This window comes from Lytechinus pictus, chromosome 5 (genome assembly GCF_037042905.1).
Source record: "Lytechinus pictus isolate F3 Inbred chromosome 5, Lp3.0, whole genome shotgun sequence".
NCBI classification, from domain to species: Eukaryota; Metazoa; Echinodermata; class Echinoidea; order Temnopleuroida; family Toxopneustidae; genus Lytechinus; species Lytechinus pictus.
Genome location: NC_087249.1, coordinates 10,934,611 through 10,954,350, shown reverse-complemented (window position 1 = coordinate 10,954,350; position 19,740 = coordinate 10,934,611). Strand labels below are relative to the sequence as shown.

The 19,740-nt window shown below is 36.8% G+C and overlaps 3 protein-coding genes across 3 annotated transcripts; 2 read left to right on the top strand and 1 right to left on the bottom strand.

Annotated features, from left to right (window-relative positions):
- Positions 1 to 3: 3 nt before the first annotated feature.
- LOC129261807 (uncharacterized) lies at positions 4 to 2,536 on the top strand. The gene is made up of 2 exons (XM_054899843.2): positions 4 to 148; positions 863 to 2,536. Exons 1-2 carry the CDS (start codon positions 103 to 105, stop codon positions 1,333 to 1,335), a joined length of 519 nt encoding a protein of 172 aa, XP_054755818.2. The 5' UTR covers positions 4 to 102; the 3' UTR covers positions 1,336 to 2,536.
- A 969-nt stretch (positions 2,537 to 3,505) lies between these two features.
- LOC129261808 (uncharacterized) lies at positions 3,506 to 5,064 on the bottom strand. Its single transcript, XM_054899844.2, has 2 exons — positions 4,960 to 5,064; positions 3,506 to 4,141 (listed from the first exon to the last, which is right to left on the bottom strand). The coding sequence occupies exons 1-2, from the start codon at positions 5,003 to 5,005 to the stop codon at positions 3,693 to 3,695; spliced, it is 495 nt and encodes a 164-aa protein (XP_054755819.1). The 5' UTR covers positions 5,006 to 5,064; the 3' UTR covers positions 3,506 to 3,692.
- Positions 5,065 to 9,892: 4,828 nt separating this feature from the next.
- Positions 9,893 to 11,324, top strand: LOC129260525 (autotransporter adhesin BpaC-like). The gene is made up of 2 exons (XM_054898492.2): positions 9,893 to 10,020; positions 10,425 to 11,324. The coding sequence occupies exons 1-2, from the start codon at positions 9,975 to 9,977 to the stop codon at positions 10,898 to 10,900; spliced, it is 522 nt and encodes a 173-aa protein (XP_054754467.1). The 5' UTR covers positions 9,893 to 9,974; the 3' UTR covers positions 10,901 to 11,324.
- The last annotated feature ends 8,416 nt before the right edge of the window (positions 11,325 to 19,740 follow it).

Sequence of the window (19,740 nt, the reverse complement as noted above, 5' to 3'; positions counted from 1 at the left end):
ATCAACTTATTCTGAAACCTATTCATGGTCACTGCAGAACAGCTTGATTTTATATTATCTTTATCATCGTAGCTCAGAATCCGGCATCTTCAAACTCCGAACATGGCATCAGTTCGAATCTTCGGCACCTTCCTCGTCATCGTTCTAGGTATAATTTGCATCACTTTTTTTCCTTTTAAATATTTTCTATAAATCAATTGTTATGTATGCTAGTGATGTTTATTATTTGGTATATAATATTTATGATTTTTTTTAAAATAGGAGGCTGCAGTCTATAAGATTCGCTTTTTAGCAGCCTCCCCAGTTACCAGTCTATCTGAATCATGATCTTGTCGATTGTACGTAAAATTCTGCAAAATATCTCATGTTTATTTCTTCATTAAGATGTAAGAAATTAAGCGACCAATCGTTTACTTTGGAAATAAACGAAATAAGAATGAAAAAAAGGTTACTTTAGAAATTGAAAGTGTCAGTCACTCGACGTTCTTGCACCAGTTTTTCTTCAAATTCTATAAATATAAGATAGCTTCATTTGAGGAGATTTTTAAATTTCATATTTAGTCACATTTTAGAATATGATTTACATTATAATGCTGATCTGTGTAATCATCGTTCTTTTTATATGTAGCTGTTTTCTCACGGCATCTATTCTTCCAAGTACTGTGCTTCTGATAGCTGGCCTCTGCTTTCTAATCATTCATAGTCCTACTAGTTAGTTGATATTAATTATGTAGTCTATTGTTATTTTTATCTAAATGTCACATTTATAACAATTGTGTATGTTTTTGTAACTTTATATCGCTTTAACATTAAATACTGAAACTCGTGCAAATAATCAAAACATTTGTTTCTACTATGACAGCCTGTTCAGTTGGTATCTTGGCCCAGACACAACCCAATCAACCTACAACTGTAGCTCCACCGAATCAACCTACAACTGTAGCTCCACCGAATCAACCGACACCTGCTCCTTCTCCCGCCGCCAAACCTACACCGACTGCAATCACCTCAGGGAGCAAGAGTGCTTCTTCCACGTCAGACTCTTCAGAAGAGGCTCCCGGTCCCGCTTCCTCTCCAAACCCAGCTCCAGCCCCGAATCCAGCTCCGGCTCCAGGCCCCAACCCGGCTCCAGGTCCCAATCCAGCCGCAGCAGTAGCAGCCGGTCCTGCTCGGATAGCTCCAGCTCCCCTCGGCTCACACCTGAGAAGGAACACCTCATCAAGTGCAGCTGGCGTCGCTGTTGCCGTATTAGCAGCCGTCGGATTCATTGCAGGAGCAGTCATCTTCGTCGTCAAGAAGTACAGACACATTTCTCCCGCCTTATTGGAAGCCTAGATAATGCCACATATATATTCAGGAATTTTTTAAGATAAGAAAATGCTAATACTATATGTATCTCATAATTTTTTTAATTCAATATTAGACGAAATGAAATAATTCTGAATTAATATAAGCATGAGTTAAAGCTATGCTCTCATTATCTTATATACGAAATTTTCATTTTAAAAAACATACAAGGCCTATATAAAGTAAATGGATGGAATGATAACTTTAAAATCATAATCTTTTATTAACTTGAGTAGAAACTTAAGCTGTTACCTAATTTTCGAGTGGTCCCTGCAATACAATCCTTAAAACTTGCGTAGATGTCGTTTGGTAACAGAGTTTGGGTTAGAATTTGCCAAAACTGGGCCGAAGCATGGTCAAGAATAATTGACCAATTTGTGTACAGAAAATGCTGCTCAACATTCGGTCATATTCATACCGATATATGTGGTCACATTGGTCATGTTGGTCATGATGTTGGGCTCACTTAACCAAAAAGATGAATGTTAATTATTATATTGAGAAACAAAACATATTGTTAACCGGATAAGCATACGAACCAAAGTTTGTTAAGCATTGGTTAAACATTGACCAACAAGTTTAATAGTGGGTTCTATTTCTGTCAGATTTGACACTCAACACTCCAAGATAATGTGATTTAAATTAAGATATATTGGGTGTTGTTGACGTCCGTTTTACATTTTCAATATAATAAGCAATATAACGAAGTCAAATATATTAGGTATATAGTAACATACATCGTAGCATAATATGAATCAGTGCAAAATTACCTCCGTTGATTTCAATATTAAAGTAAAATACAATTTCGCACACTGTAGAATCAATTTGCACCGAATGAATAATGAAATTATTATATCGGTTGATTCACCCGAAACGGTGTGAAGAAGACATTTACTTAACAAATAACATGCTGTTGAAATTTTCGTCTTTCAGCTGCTTACTGATTTTTATCGTATTAGTTCCAAATATCACTTTTCTTCTCATTATCTTGTAATCTTATGATATTATAATCTTCATATACGCTCACATACTTTGGAAACAAACTTTGATTAATATTCACTTTTAAAGTAAGTTGCATCATCGTGTTCTTGATTATATTATATTGATGAATAAATACAGTATTGTTGCGACAAAATGTCAATCACTTTATGATAAAGATATTTAAGGAAATAAATATTTGACCGCATGTATATAAGTGTATGTGTAAAATATGTATTATTTCATAAAAGAAGAAAAAATGAGGAAAAGAACCAGACATATAAAAGAAAGAAGCAAAGAGGATAGAAGTGGACTGGTGAAGGTGCAATGATGAATAAGGGAAAATAAAAAAGAAAAAGAAGAGGAAGGAGAATATATGGAATAATAATAATAAGAAGAAGAAGAAGAAGAAGAGGAAGAAGAAGAAAATAAGAAGAAAGAGAAGACGAAGAAGAGGATGAGAAGAAGAGGAGGAAGAAGAAGAAAAGTAGGAAAAAGTGATTAAGGAGAAGGAAAGGGAAAATTTAGAGGCGTAGAGTGCAGAGGAAGGGGAGAGGAAGGATGGATAGAAAGAGGGAGAAAGGAGAGCGAGAGGAATAGAGAAAGAAAGACTAAACGAAGGGTGTCACAATGTGAAAACCATATTACAAAAATTAACAGATCACAAATTTTCTTCAGCACAACTATGCGTATGGGATCGGATTGGTATCTTGACCCCTCTCCACAATTTTATTTTCCCCCCAAAACATCAAAGGTTAATTTAAGATCAATCAATTTCAATAAGATAATTTTAAAAAGAAAATGCTCTCAGAGTCAGCTCGTTCGCTTGCCCCCCTCAAACACTTTTTTAATGTATTAATTCCCCGCGCGAAAAAAGTTCTGCATGTGTTAATGTCGGCCTACTCTAGCTCTGCCCCCGCGTTCTTGTTTAAACTTCACCACCATTCTCTCTCCCTCTCTGTCTTTGCTGGTTTCCCTATTTCCCAATTTCCCAATTTCCCTCTTTCATTTCCATCAGTCATTATCGTGGAACGATTAAAGATGAAAAGTTGCAACGTTCTTTTCTCTCTCTTTTTCAACAAAGATTTTTTATTAGATCATTTTTCTAAAGAAAAAAAAGTTTCAATATAACGACAAAGGTAATATGGTTATAACAAGATGACTTTATTGAGTGGACAATACATGATGTTAAAAGGAAGGAAAAAATATTAAAACTCGATGTTACGCTCACATATCACAGCAAATATACAATAAACATGACAAAGGCAGTTAAATAGATGATAAAATTTGGACATTTTCTTCATAATACATGATACAAATCCCTTAAGATAATGTTCGGTCAAGCAAAACAGAAAAGTTTTGATTTTTCATTCGTCCTCTGATGTGAAATGTGAAACGAGATGTGGTCTGTATTTCCGGACTCCAAAGTATGCTCCTGCTACCACCACGGCAATCAGCGCAAGAACGGCGAAAGCAACCCCGACGCTCTTTCCCGAACTTCCAGATCCCCTACCGAACATCTGATTCGGGTCCCGAGCTCCGGTGTTCGGCAACTGTCGTCCGTTCGCAGCCAACATCGGGAGGTTGCCGCCGATTGGTGCTGGTGCTGCAGCGGCTGGAGCGGCGGCGGCGGCGGTGTTAGCAGCGGCGTCGTCATCGTCTGTTTCCGATGACATTGATTCTGATGAAGCAGAGGCCGATGCGTCGGTCTGGGCCATTGGGGCTTGAGGGTTGATCTGTGTTTGCTTCTGAGGTGATCCGATATGCTTTGCCACACCTGGAAATTTGGCTCTTGCTTCTGCCACCAGGCAAAGTGCTAAAAGATAAAGAAATGTTGCGAAGAAATTGAAATTATACTATGATCTTAACCATGGTTGTGGTTTCCCTACTAAAAAGAACACAGTGTCTCACAGTGTGTTCACAGTGAGGAACACAATATGATATCACTTTCACACTGTCAAATTTGTGCATTTCAACAGTATGAATCACATATTCATATAATCGACCATGTGAACACATGTGAACAGTCACACATTCGTGTTGTCCACAGTGTGGAAATATCTTCACACTGTTAACAGTGTGAATAATATTTTCACATTGTCTATTCTGCTGTCAATGGATCAAAACCAAATTGAAAACTCTCGCCCAAGATAATAATGCTCGTAATATAATTTTTATTTCATCATTTCACAGAATTCTAAAACCCCGGATTGTTTTATGGATTATCCAAAAAAATCCTAAAATGGTTATAGATTATAGGTGACTAAAAGTAATTAAAAGCCACAACGCTGATTTTTTATTACAAAGTATACGCATACAAACGAGGGAGCAAAGTGACCAAGTCGATTTATTTTTTTAGTATTATAACTTAAGATTGAAGGTCTCAAACCTTTTTGGATAGAATATGAAAAAAAAAGGTTAATTGATAAGCAGGTTATTTTTTTCAGGGGGCAGCAGCCTCCTCCCCATTCGCTTCCTATATTGCTACAGTCACACCAAGACATTGAAACCAAACCGATCGATGATATGCTATTGGTAATAACGTAATAGATTTGTACGGTCCGGGGTCGGATTCACCGGTGCGACATGCCATGTCGGTATAACAAAATTAAGAAAGCAATATTGACATCTTACCACTCAGAAAAGCCACAAGGCAGATTATCTTTGCTGATGAAACCATGGTTCTATGATGATAGCAAACCTACGTTCTTCAAATCAGTACTGCTACTTGAAGTTGTACCTATCAAGCCGAGGGGCAATCTGACGAGTATGCCCCTCACGTCTCCCTTTTATACAATTTCTCCCTCCAAAATTTAACATTTGTATATTTTACACCTGTGTAATTTTTGTTAATAGCGAAGGTAAATTATTAAGAAAAGAAATGAAGTTCAATTAATTTGGCGCTGAGATACGTTGATTTAACCTCGACTGGAAAATTATTTCTTTTCATATTTTCCTTGATATATGAAATGGACTCTATGGCGATTAGACCTTCGCGAATTATGGTCACTTCAATCATTTATCGTTATAAACCCTGAATACTTATCTCAGTCCTTCTGTCGTAGATATAAGTCATACTGTTTAGATATGCTTAACAGGTGATATAGTCATATGAATCATAATGGCGCGCGAATGAATGCCAAGAATTCACTAGCTAATTGTACTTGAACATTTATTTTTTGTCATTCCCGCCTTTAAGTTAGCGCGGGTTAATTGTATGTATGAGTATTCTCACCATAATGCCAAAGTGCGAACCAAAATATTAATTAGTCCGGAGGACATTATATTGCTGCGATCTCTATGTTAAAATGTATCGATCTCTAAATCTTGAATGCCGCTGGGAGGTTATGTGTATTCTTTTAATTATTTTTCTGACTTTGATAATTCTTAGTAAAGCACACATATTTTCTTGGTTGAAAAGAATAACGTTATAATGTAATGTATATTCTTCCAATTATTATTGTGGCTTTAGTCATTTTTCGTAAAATACACAACTTAATGATGACTTGATTCGAATGTATCTTAACGTAAATATTGAATGCCGGTGGATTAATCCGCCTGATAATCTTTGAGACTTTAGTAATTGTTTTTAAATTTTGGTTAAATTATGGATCCGGTATCCAAAAAAAAAAATCTTAGAACGAAAAATACGAAAGAGAATAAAGTAGGGTGAAAGAGAGATGGCTAATTTATGACAAGGAAAAATAAATATTCTTGGTAGTAAAGGGACGAATAACTGAATAATTTTATAACTTGTTTCCTTTCTACATAAATATATAAAGGCATTTATCTGATCGTGCTCTATGACACTATAGATACGCCTAATTTGGTCATCAAAATTGAACTTCAGGACCGTTGGTTTTAAGTTCACTAGAGTACTCTCCAAAAATGGGGAGTAAGAAAGGGAAGCCTAGTTAAAGTTGAAATTGAAGTAAAATCCTAATTTTAATCTCGTTTTTAAAATTTGATCCTTGAAGTAACTCCGATATAAACAATTAAGTCACACATTATAGATCGCGAGATCATAACCTAGTGCTTCTTATCGCACTCCTTGTTTCTATCACCCCCTCCCACAATCCACCCCCTCTCTTTCTCTTCTCTTTCGTTTGTTCTCTCTGCACGATATCATTTTTGAATTATTTTATTATCATATATAACATATATCTAATATGCATTGAAATAGATCAGGGGGTTAAATTGCATGAGTAAGTACTGTTAAAAAAAGTCACTTTTGATTTCTTGATTTCTAGATTTCTTGACAGACATATCCACTCAGATCTGTCACTTCTTTACATGAACGCGAATATCCTAAAACTGTTACCATGATTACTCTGTGGAAATAAACATGTCGTTTTGTGGACATACTTTGCGATTTAACATGAGAACTTTCTTTGGCGGTGATCAAAAAATTTGAATTATTACGTCTTTTTTTTCCTTCTTTTTTTACGTTTTAAAGATACGATATTACAACTTTTTGTCAAGCACATTATATGAAATAAGTTAAAACTATAAAGATATATAGTTTTGTTTGTTGCTTTCTGATATCCGATTCTTTAATTGGAAGTCAAGAAGTAAAATATTATCAGAGATATTTTCAAGAAACATTTATTTTGTGAGAATATAACAGAAAAATATCATATCGCCAGTTATCACGTTAACGAATCAATGTCCATATAAAATGTTCAAAATATTAAAAAAAAATAATATAGTAGCTGTATTTTACAAAAGTTTTGAAAATTCTACCATCATGGACATCAAAAATAAATGAGAAAGTGTAAAAATTGGAGCTGACTACGTAATTTTTCACAGCAAAAAGACGGGTGCGGGTGTTAAGTTTAACACAAGCCCGGTATAACACAAGAGAAGTGTCGCGACAACACCTGTTCAGAATAAAATCAATGTTTTAACACTGACTGGTGCTGTTTAAATGCCTATCTGGTGTTAGCCCAAAGCCAATCTGGTGCTGTATAAACACCTCTGCAGATCACTCATACATGTAACTGTCAGAGGAATGATTACTGAATTAGTTTTCTTCCCCATTATAACGTGATGAAAGGGCACAGTGCACACATTAATGAAACATCGAATGTTAACAAAATTTTGACATATTCGGCCTCCCCTAATTTGAGCACAGAGTAAGACCATGGCCTAAGGTAACGGACCATGGTGTCTAATATCGCAGTCATCTGCTCCGCTGTGAACTTTTTAGCCAATAACAACGAACCGAGAACTATAGCCGTGCCATTACCATATGAGAATCGGGCGAAACATTGGCGGGAAACAAAATAAACAACCCTTCACTTGCAGGATGACGTCAGTATTCGCTCTCATGTGATTGGTGGAGAGTTATCGAGAGTGATTGGAAATTTCCTCGTATCTGTCAGGCTTACTGTGTGAGCGGTGTGTTATACATTGGGGCCTGTTGTGACTAATCTTGAGTTCTCTCACCCCCTCATAATCTGTCAATATCGTTGACAGCGTCTGTCTCATCTGTTCTTTCAATTATGATCAATATACATTATCTCCTTATTCCCCGCCTGCCAAACTTTGTATTCTGTCTCCCCCTCTCTATATCCTATTCGAACTGTTTCCTGAGACACTTCTACACTGAAAAAAAAAAACCCACCGGTGCTCGTTTGACTTATTAATTTGTCTTACAATGTACTGGCCCCATGGAAGACCAGCAGCAATAATTATTGTTGCAGCTGTAAATGGGCTACCTGCCGTAATCTTTACCTTATCGATTTGTAATTTTATATGACTGTTTTATCTTACGGAAATCATGTTTCGAATCGATGCAGAGGTTCGAGCCCCGGTCAAGTCTTTCGGTTGGTGATGTTAAATCAGTCCCAAATATGATTGATAAAAAATAACGTCAATTACATATTCTCACGCACACACCCGTGGCGGAAATCATCGAATGGATATGGCCCCATCAACTTAACAAATCCAACACCAGATAAGTGCTGAAATAACACAAATTTGAAATAATACCGACCTTGTTTTAACACTGAATGATGTCGACTCTAATGTATTGTCGAAAGCCAAAGTGGTGTTAATACGCCATGGCCCGCACCTGTAGATACAGTCCTTTTTAGATATTTGCTTCTTCTGTCGCGACAGAGACTTTTTAAAAATCATTTCACTGTTTTGTCTCGATTTGTTTATTATTTTGTTCTTTTTTTTAACATGACAGAAAGATATTTCAACTACCTTAGCCGTGGAGGAGTTTTTAAAAATAAATTTTTATTTAATTTTGATTTGTTTTATTTCGTGTACTTATTATTTATTAACATATTGAATTGTGGCCTCTTTAATTTAACACAATATCAAAGCTTTAGGGTTGGCATTACTTTTGAAAATATTTATTTCATGGTTGAATGATCCTTAAGGGGCTGCCCTGCAGGAGGCGGAATGAGGCCCCCCTATCATTTTGCATACTTAGTAAACAATAAAAGAAAGAAGAAAAGGGGGAAGAAAAGGGAAATATAAGAACTAAAAAGAGTTTCAAAAATAACAATTTCTGGGTCGGCCGTAATACTATCTTACACCTATATTATTAATAACATCTGTTTAGAGAAAAACACTAGGTCCCCCGCCAACGGCTAGTCTGCAGGCACAGACCCTGATTGAAACTTAAAGTGGGTCCTCACAAAAGACTAGCGCATTTAAAACTTGTTTCCGAGAGAGAGAGAGAGATGGTTTCTGATAGGTTGTATTTTGGGCTCCGTAACACAAAGGTTTGAGATGAATTGCAAATATGAAAGAACCGCACTGATTGGTCCCTGGTCAGTATTTTAAACCTAATGCGCGTGTAACATTGGTATTGATTGGTCAGTTCATTTAGCGATTGATCGCTAATCTTTGTGTTACGGATTCCCGGTTGTAAATCAAGTTGCGATTGATGTTTCATTACTTTGGAATTGCGTTTAATCGCAACTATTCCTGCAACGGGACCCTGTTAATAATTGTGGTAGCTGACAGAAGGTAATTGGGAGGAGAAATAATCACTCCCACTTTTCACCTCTTAATTAAGCAGATTCCATGTTCGTTCGTCTCAGACAATATGAACCGCGCCAAATATAAGATTGATGATCAGTCTTGTGATCTCTCTTCACTGAGAATATTGAATCAATAAAGGCAAGGACACGTTTTCATAACCTGATAACTCTCCCTTCCCCTGCATAATATCACTTTCTCGGCCAATATTCTTCCACAATTTCACCTGTTCAATCGCTGCACCTTTCACTTACTCTTAATTTGCCGTGATGACAAGTATGGATATGAAATCATGCAAATAATTTTTTAGAGTTTCATAGTTCCGTTCTGGACATCATTTTGTCTTGGTCTTAAACAAATTTTAGCTATGCGATTAGATAATCTTACGTGCCAAGACACATGCGATTAACACTTAGGCGACGGGATAACAACACAGTGACAGGTGTGTGGTATTGTTCGTCAGTAATTCCATAATTATGAAATTATATCCTTTTGAATTTTCGATCCAGCGAAAATTTGTATAAAAGTGGGTTGATCTCAAAGATTTTCATCACATCTTGCTCAGGTCTCGTAGCAGCTTAGCAAAGGCAGACACTGGTCACACTTTCTTGCTCCTAAATTTTAGTACTGACAAATCGCTTAAAATCAAAATGGCTTCTACTGGAAAGATGTTTGGTCTTTTTTGTCTTCTGTTTGGTAAGTACATGCTTATTTTCTTACTCTTTATAAAACCTCATATCTGACTGCCGGTGGTAAATAAAATATTATGGGGGGGGGGGGTGATACGACATTATTATGGAAGAGCCCAACTTTAAAGGTTTTCACTTTTCTCGATTAAATCATCTTAAAGTTTGTTAGTTGTTTGCTTAATCAGTATGTCTACACCGTCACGAATAAGTTTATCTCATTATGAATTATTCAAAACAAATATCATTTTAATGTTATATGATATGATTTTTGTTTTGAATTTAGTCTGTCACATAAAGATCAGTTCTGGTAATTACCATGGATTATCTTTATGTGACTGACTAAAGACTGCCCCCATATTCTTTGAAGCTCAAGGAAAACGTCTAAACGGTATTTCAACGTCCTCTCCACAGTTTTCTGTATTATGGCCGAGGCAAGGCAAGGGTTAAACGTACCACAGAAGCAGACCATGGGTGACACGACCCCCACAACCCAGATGAACACAACCACTACAGATGACGACGACAGTGTGAGTTCCGAATCTACCGAATCATCCGAGGACGACATGGACAACGATGCGGACGAGGACATTGCCGCCGCGGCTACCGGTAACAACGCCGCAGCTACCGGTAACAACGCTGCGGCTACCGGTAATAACGCCGCGGCTGCTCCTGCTGGTGCACCGGTCTCGGTCGGTAGTGGAAACCAAGTAGCCGGGAATATGCTCCCCAACACCAGAGCTCGAGGGCACAATGGCGTATTCGGCAGGGAGTCAGCGGCTTCAGGACAGACCGTTGCAATCGCTCTTGCCGCGGTTGGAGTAGTCGCTGTCGTCATTGCTGGGGCTGTCTTTGCAATAAGGAAGCACAGAAGAGATAATTTTGCTTAATCGTATATTTCATTGCCTAATCTTATGCCACAGGCACAGTTACAGCGGCGAAACCGACCCCAGACAGACGAATGCAGTTACGTTATTTCCAATGCACAACATTTGTCGGATTTGGAGTCAGTTTCGTTGGTGTAACTGTAGCGTTGTCATACTCATGAAAAATCCTCGTGAAACAACTATCAGTAAAAAAATAAATAAAAAATAAAGTGAAGAACTTTTTTTAAAAATAATTCTAAGATTGCTTTACTTTGTCAAATTTGTCAAATACAAATGCCTATACGTGTAATTATTTCGAATGAAATGTCAGCTCTAATGTCAATCAATATAATATTTATATTGCGATGATGATTTTCCTATAACTTGTATGTGTAGCAGACACAAAATGGTGTTCTATGGTTTTACTATTTTGCTTTACATGCTCTAAGATATGACAATTATTAAAATGATCAAGAAATGCATACAGTTTTCAATTTGTCTTGATTAATGGTGGTAAAGTTGCCTGCAAGTGAGATCTGGGGCCCGTCTTACAAAGAGTTGCGATCGATCCAATCAATTGCAACTATGGAAAGCCAGCACCGTCAACATCTAAAATGCACGTTTGTTCAAAATGTTTTCCAGATTTGTTGTATATTCATAAATCCATTGTTTTCTTGGTAATTCAGTGTGTTCCTTTTTGTTTACAAAGGACATTTTGCAAATTTCCTGTAGAAAAAAATATGAAACTGATGGATTTCCATAGAGTTACGATTGATCGGATCAATCGTAACTCTTTGTAAGACGGGGCCCTGGGATCCGTTGCGTAAGACTTGTTGCAATAACGAATGTGCAACAACAGTTTTAAGCTACTGAAATAATTCGATTTGATTGGCTAATAGTGAACTTATATAAATTATGCATTGTAACAAGTCGTTATGAAACGGGAACCTGGCCCCTGGATGATCATGGATGTTACACAGTTACACCAACGCATTCGACTCCAAACCGACTGATGATCGGTCGTCCGAATGTGAGGTAATAGCTTTGAACGATCTGGAGCCGGTTTCGCTAGTGTGACTGTGGCAATATGACTGCTAATGTTTTTTATTAGATAATTAGATGAAGTTATTGATTAATCGAAGAGTGGATATGGATGGATTGATTGGTTGACTATATACTGACAAGGATTCGTTTTAACCGTGTTATTGATGAATGATTGACATATTGTTTAATCATAATATTTGTTGTGTGAAATGTCAGGCATATTCTATAAAGATAACCTATTTTCGAAAAATTATCCTCTGTAATATTTGCCAAAATGAATATTGATATGCAATATATCTATTGAAATCAGAATCAAACAACGATTGAGACAAAGAAAGACGAATAAAAAAAGAGAGAATGAGAGGGGAGCAGAGGGGGGCTGTGTTCGAAACAAGTTAAAGACTTTGTCATTATAAAGTGCTGTAAAAACTATATTATAACCTGTGTTAACTTTAAGCCAGACGAATCTTGGCTTAAGTTTTTGTTTGCGATTAATAAACTTGGAAGGAAGAGATGGCGTAGAGCCAAACTACATTGCTTCATCCAAGGCAAAATAAATCGCATATCACTTTCTTTGATTCTTCCTTTCAACCACCAATCTCTTTTATTCATCCATCAAGCCATCCATCTAATCATCCATCCATCCAAAAATCCTTCTAGCCATCCATCCAACGGATATTCCATCCATCGGTCCAACCATTCATCCATCCATCAATTCTTCCTTCATCGTTCCTAGTCTATTCATGCCACAAACCAGCTTCTTATACAGTCATCCGTTGGTCTCTTCATTTTCAATCCATTTATCCATCTATTCACCCATCCATCCATCCACCCATCCTCTATCAATTTCTATTCATTTCCAAATCTATCCATTCATCCTTCTACCCATCAACATCATTAATCGACCAACCACCAATCAGCCAGTTATCCAATCAATCAATCTCGATGTCTAATAACTATATAAATAACGTCCATGTGTTACGAATGTCCCATTGTTTGAATAAATACTCCATTTATTCAAATTTCATTAAGATCAAAATGCAAATATATACAGCATAATTAAGTTTTACAATAAGTAAGAAAAAAAAATGAATACAATGATTGAATATAATTTGCAAAATATATAAGAATTAAATACCGTAATGTAAATACATTGCACTTCGTTTGAAAAAAAGGAAAAATAATGCGTTAAAATCTTATCATATTTCAATAAAAGCCATTGGTACAAAAAATATAAGCATAGACATAATAACTGTACATGGAATATTTGCCACGGGTCTTTATATCTCAATATCTTCATGAACTAGAATTTTGACAGGTAAATTTTAAGGAATTATCAATTTCACGAAGGTTACACATTTTGAGTAGTTACAAAATACAATTACTTCTCCCCCATACTATCGAATGCTATGCAGTCATACCAGATCTAAAACGTCCGAATCTTTTACGTGATTTAGAATGACATACCATCGACCAGTTTGAAGTAGGCTTCGTCGTATGACTCTTTTCGCAACCAGTACGCAGACGCCTTCTAGAACACAGAAAATATATTGTCAAAGGACCTTCATGACAAAGGAGTCTCTGTGGAAAATCGGTGAATAACAGCAGTGTCGTCCTGGACTCTGGACAAACCACAAATTTGCAATTTTTCGTCAGGTCCAAATCTAAGGACGATCTGCTGTCCCGGTCGACCAACCATTGGCAAAGACCTCTAAGCTGTTCACAGTGTTATGACGAGCATTTTCAATTGATTTACCATATTGTAGAATCCGTCCCCATTGCAATTGCAATATCCCTATGGTTACATAATACAGAGCAGTTTAGTTGTTGTACTATATGCGTTCAACATCAAGAATACATTTTTTTTCATCCTCTGACTCCATTGTTAAGTTGAGATGACCAAGTGAAGAGCATAAATTACGATTTCTCCATCATCAGTTGCTGTTCTTCATATCTTGCTAAAACGTAAGAGCGCCTTTGTCTGCGAAGAACAAAGGAAGCTCCTACGACTACCACAGCAACCAGCCCCAAAACACCGAAAACAATAGCAAGATTCCCGCCAACTTTGCTCCCGCTCCGGACAGGAATCGGTACTGCTGGGTTCATGAGGCCAGCGTTATTGGCAGCAGCGTCCGTATTTGTTTCGACTCCCGTTTCGACTTCGGCCATTTCGGTTAATCCGTCTGTCTCGGATGATTCGGCTGATACTTCGGATGATTCGGATGTTTCGGATGATTCGGACGTTTCGGATGATTCGACTGTTTCGGATGATTCGTCAGCCATGACTTGATTCATTGGGACATTCATTAGGGTTTGCTCCTGAGGCACATTGGCTATGTGGATTGCTACAGCCCCACGACTGGCCTCAGTCATTACACAGAAAACTGAAAGTAAAATGAAAATGGGTTAGATTGAAATGAAAATGAAAGGCACAATCAGGCAATTAATAATAAAATCACACCACTGTCACCGCCACCATTTTCACAATGTCGCCCCCCATCGTCTTCATATTTCCTATCTTCTCCCCCCCCCCCAAAAAAAAAAAAATTATCCGCTTCTCCTTCTTTTTAAAGGAATAATCAACATGATCAAATGACTCACTAACGAATAATACCAAAAGTTGAAGAATATTTTTTTGGGTAGCCTGGATATATTATTTATAAAGAACTACATTATAACTTTAAGGATAATTGGATATGTTATCTAAAAAGAACTATAACTTTAAGATGAATTATTATTCTAATAATCAAACAGCCCACCTGAACTCCATGATATACTTTTAGATATTTATTATTAATATTTTAAATCAATATCTCACTAATCGAATTGATAGAACTCAATTTCGAGTTGACTCGTTTAAAAATTACATCAATTACCATTCTTTACACATAAAAAATCCTAAAAGGATAAAGCTGCAATATGCATAGAGATACATTTTTTAAAGGCAAAGACCACCAACTTAATATCAAATAAAGCAAGTGTACACTAAGCTAAGCAGGTGACATTATTAAAGAGTATCCGATCCAAGAATCTGCCGCTAATACATGTGGTTCTAGTGTTCTACCAAGTTTCAGCGTGGATGTTAATTCTATCTAAACTGTCCTAAGAATAATTTTACAATTCATATCATAGTTACGATGAAAATTAACTTACCAAGGAGAGGAGAGAGCAAACCAAAAAGTTTTCCAGAAGAACACATATTTATGGCGGGATGCTAAAATCCGAAGATTTCACGTAAAAAGAAAGGAGTTGGAGTATTCACCTGGCTGGTTTTCTAGTGAATCTGCAATGAACCGGATTAAGGTATGAAAAATATGGCTTTTCGCACCAATATTTATACATTTCCGATCAAACTAAAAATGACTAATAATGATTATAAAAAATATTCAGCTGGGACACATGTCAAAGTTGATATCTGTAACACAAGGGACTACTGACTATCAAAAGGTGAACTATACATTGGCACTGGTCTCCTTTAATTATTATTTTCAATTAAACATCGCTAAATTAACAAGGACATTATTAATAATGCTCGAATTCGGACGAAATTTTCCATCAAAGTTTTGTTGATTGCTTAAATAAACAAGCAATGATTATCAATATCAAATTTTAGCACAAATTTGACCTTAAATTGATGAATCATTTTCCCGTCCCGTATGTCGAATACTGGATTTCATTCTTCCACAGACAGGAATAGAACATCGAATACTATCAGTCACTTTGTTTCAATGTAGGTTCATCAAGCCATATCAATATGTCATAATTCATTAATTTGATTTTTTACCTATTGTTTTGATGTTGGCGAGTGTTTGATTAGCGGCGTAAGCTGTACTCTCAGCGACGCGGGCGAACGGCAAGCCCTTTTAAAATTTACTTTTATATTTCTTGATATCAAGAATTCAGAAATAGGAATAAATGTTAAAAAGGCTTACCATACTCCCTCGTCGCTTAAAGTCCCGTACGCCACTGAGCGAAAACTCGCTCTAATAAAGAAATAGGGAACGAAGGATATATGCATCCTCTCCGAAGGACTTTAAAACACATCGATTGGATGCCCTATTAGAAGAACATTTACTGATTTTTCTTTGCATTACATTTTTTTTGGATTTTTGGATTTTGTTTTATTATATGCAAACATAATCAACCGCTGGTATGGAAAATGTGCTGTCCCACCAAACCAGATTGAAAGTGCAAGGTAGGGTACTTATATCGTCGATGTCTAAAACTTTATATAAATAATGTTATTGGTTTTGCAATTTATTCATCTATGTATCATTATGATTTCGACCGTTTTGTTCTTTCTCTTTTTTCTTTCCTGTATATATACGCATATATGAATAAGTCGACTATATTTTCTTCATTTCCAAGGGTGATCCACACTTTACAAGCTTTGCTTTTTAGTGGACCCCCCGCATTTCCATCTATGCTCAATACTGTTTTTGTTTTAAGAAGTAAGAATGCTCGTCTGTAAAATTGTACTTGATTTGTATTACTTTATATTACTTTGTATTATGTTTTGAATGGAAATGGAATAAAGAATTGAATTGAATTGAAAAATTATTATTATTATTATCATATTTATTATAATCATTATTATTATTATTATTAGTATTATCATTATTATTATTATTATTATTATAGTTATCATAAACATTGTTACAAGTCATGTCTATCTATGCCAGTGACGCAAATAGTTTGTTTTGGTCATGATTTTTTTTTTGGTCCAGAGTTATGCAGTGCAGTTGGCTATTAGCATATTCTCAAAAAAAATTCAAGGTTTTTGTTATAAGCAGGTGAATGCAATATTTAAGTAGCTTGGGCTTAGATAGGAATTCTTATATGGGAGGAACCCTAGTTAGTAGTTGTCACTTGAAGCTTAGGAATCTGAGAGGCAAGACCTCCGAGTTCTCTGTAAGAGCAGCCGCAGCGGCTAGCCAGTTAGGGTTTGGTAGCATCAGCTAGCATGTTTAGGTTGTACATCTAGAAACAAGGCGTGGCAGTTTTTTTTATATTTTTCTAGCTATGTTGCACAAAATTTGTCTGTACTGGACATGGGCTGCCCCAGTCTTCCAAGCTTTGTCGCCAGTTAAACTATGGCGTTGACGTCGACAGTATTAAGGACGACGTTATGATGTCCATTGAGTGAAGGCGTTTCTCAAGCATAGAGGTGTAAACCCGATGTAAACTACAGTATGATGTTAAGTCTACACTAGTCAAGTTGAGTCAGTCAAGGCGAACGTCGAAGGACTTCGACCATGTTAGACGGTCAACGAGTTGATTTCAATATTCCCAAGAACTTCTCCAGATCAGGTTCCATATTTTAAAGAAATGAAGCTATAGAAATAAAAGAACTTTTGGACTTTAAAGCAGTAATACAGTAAACTGTTTGGTTATATTTGGATACATCGACAATTCTTTATAGTGAATTGATCAGGAATAATCAATGGTTGCAATACTGGATTGTATTGCTATGTAAGATTAATATATAAAATATTGAATATTGATCTCCATTGATTTCGATAATTGATTTATATTGAATACTTTTCCATACTTTATGTTTTGAAGTGATGTAATTGTTCCGAGGAACACTTGAATTTGAAGATTGAAATTGAATTAAATTTCCTTTAAATATTGTCTCAATTGTTACTTTGTCTGAGTTCTGTATTTAAGAAGTTGCCACTAGACCAACAAGTCATCACACCCTCCCCATGGCTATGACAATCATCATCATCATCATTATTATTGTAATTATAGGATACACCTATAATTCTTTACAGTGAATTGATCAGGAATAATTAAATGGTTGCATTACTGGATTGTATTGCAAGGTATGATTCATTTATAAAATATTGAATATTGATCTCCGTTGAATTCGATTTTAATTTGAATCAATACTTTTGGCATTTAAATCAGCGTAGATCGGTTTTTGCCGTGCAAATTGTCATGAAATATTTTTTTATTTCAATATAGGATGTTTATCGAAGGTTTGTGTGTTCTTTTCATTTAATTTAGAAACGAGCCAGTTAGCATTCAAAATAGTCATTGAATATCGAAGCATCATTTCCAGCTTTTAAATTAGCGATTGGAATTCTTTTTTTTTTTTTGAAGGGATCATTCAAGTTAAGAATTCAGGGGAATAAATGTTACAAGTTTTTACAAATCTATTTAAATGTGCCGAAAAATGCCTGTTTGACGTTGTGATCTACTCTGTTATTTCATCTATTCGTTTTCAAGAACAAAGTATATGGGTCTATTCAGAATTCTAGCTGAGAAGGGGAGTAATAAATGTACATTCTGCACATACATGACATTGTCTATAGCATATTGAGTATAAGGTCACCTCTGTTACCCTCACTCAACTGCCCCCTTCGCTGTACAGATTTGGAATGTAACAAGAATAATTAACATCGTAAGACCGAGATAGCCTACACAGTTTCAGAATTCACTTGTTACAACACCAGTTCATTTCGACATGGCAGGACACGTAAGATACCAGCGCATACCCAACGAAGATAGAGATATACTAATCGCTGCATTTGAAGGCCACCAAGCTGACTACCTTGAGTTAGCTGATGCACTGGGCATCAAACATTCAACAGCCACATCCAACGTAGCAACTTATCTCAGAACTGGCAGACGGCAAAAAGCTGGCGAGGGGAGGCGCCAAAAATCATAAGATCGATGAAGACATGAGAGCTCGCCGCCTTCAGGCCATAATTGATCTTAATCTGCTGGCCACTCTAGATCAGATGAAAAGAGACCTGGAAGCCAACAGTTTCCATTTCAACTATATCCAGGACTCTAGATGGAATGTTCATCACACTGAAGTTCGCTGAGGAGGTGCCGGATGGAAGGAATTCACCAGTAAACGCTAGATCGTCGAATGGAGTATGCGCAATGGTTTCTCGCCGAAGGAGTTGTCGCCCACATTGACGAGACCGGCTGCAACATTTGGACCCGTCGTTCTTTTGGAAGGGCACAACGAGGTCAGCCTGTTAGGAGAGTTGTCCATGGTGACATGGTCAACGAGGCAAAAGGTGCAACGTCACTTATGTCGTTTCAGGAAAGAAAGGCTTGTTGCACTGCATGGTCTCTACCGAGACGATCACCAGAGAGATTTTCGAGGAATTCCTTGCGGAGACGGCACGACAGTGCTCCATTCGATTCCCGCAAGGAGAACCAATCAATCGTCCTGATATACGACAACGGCAGGCCACATGTAAGATCACAACTTCCACCCAATTTCCAGCAAGATATTCAGCTGAAGCTTTTGCCGCCATACTCACCTTTCCTAAATTTCTGTGAGAATGCTCATTCTGATGTCTTCAATGCTTCTGTCAAGAGGGACTTGGCACGCCCTGAGATGTAACAGGCTATAGGAGAACGAGAGGCTGCTCAACAGGGAAGGCTGACTATGGAGGCGTGGCGTGTCGACATCGTTTGTCGTATGGCCAGGAGAAACGTCGACGCCAACACCCAGGAGAAGATTATGGGGTGGTATCGTACAATGCAGGCATACCTCCAACGATGTCTTGACCGACAGCAGATTGATGACTACAGACTCAATTTAAGAGACTCTCGTCCCAAGCCCCAGTTACATTATGTAACCCCTTCCTCCCCCATGACCCAAATGAATCACAAATATATATAAATCGAAGATAATTTTTGTTTCCTTTCATTTTGTATGCTGATGGAATAAATAAGATTAGATAAATTCTTAAGTTGAGCGTTATAATCTTGGCTGCTCATTGTCATGAAGGGCATTTGACAATATATTTTTTATGTTCTTAAAAGCGTTCTACGCCTCGGCGAGAAAACTC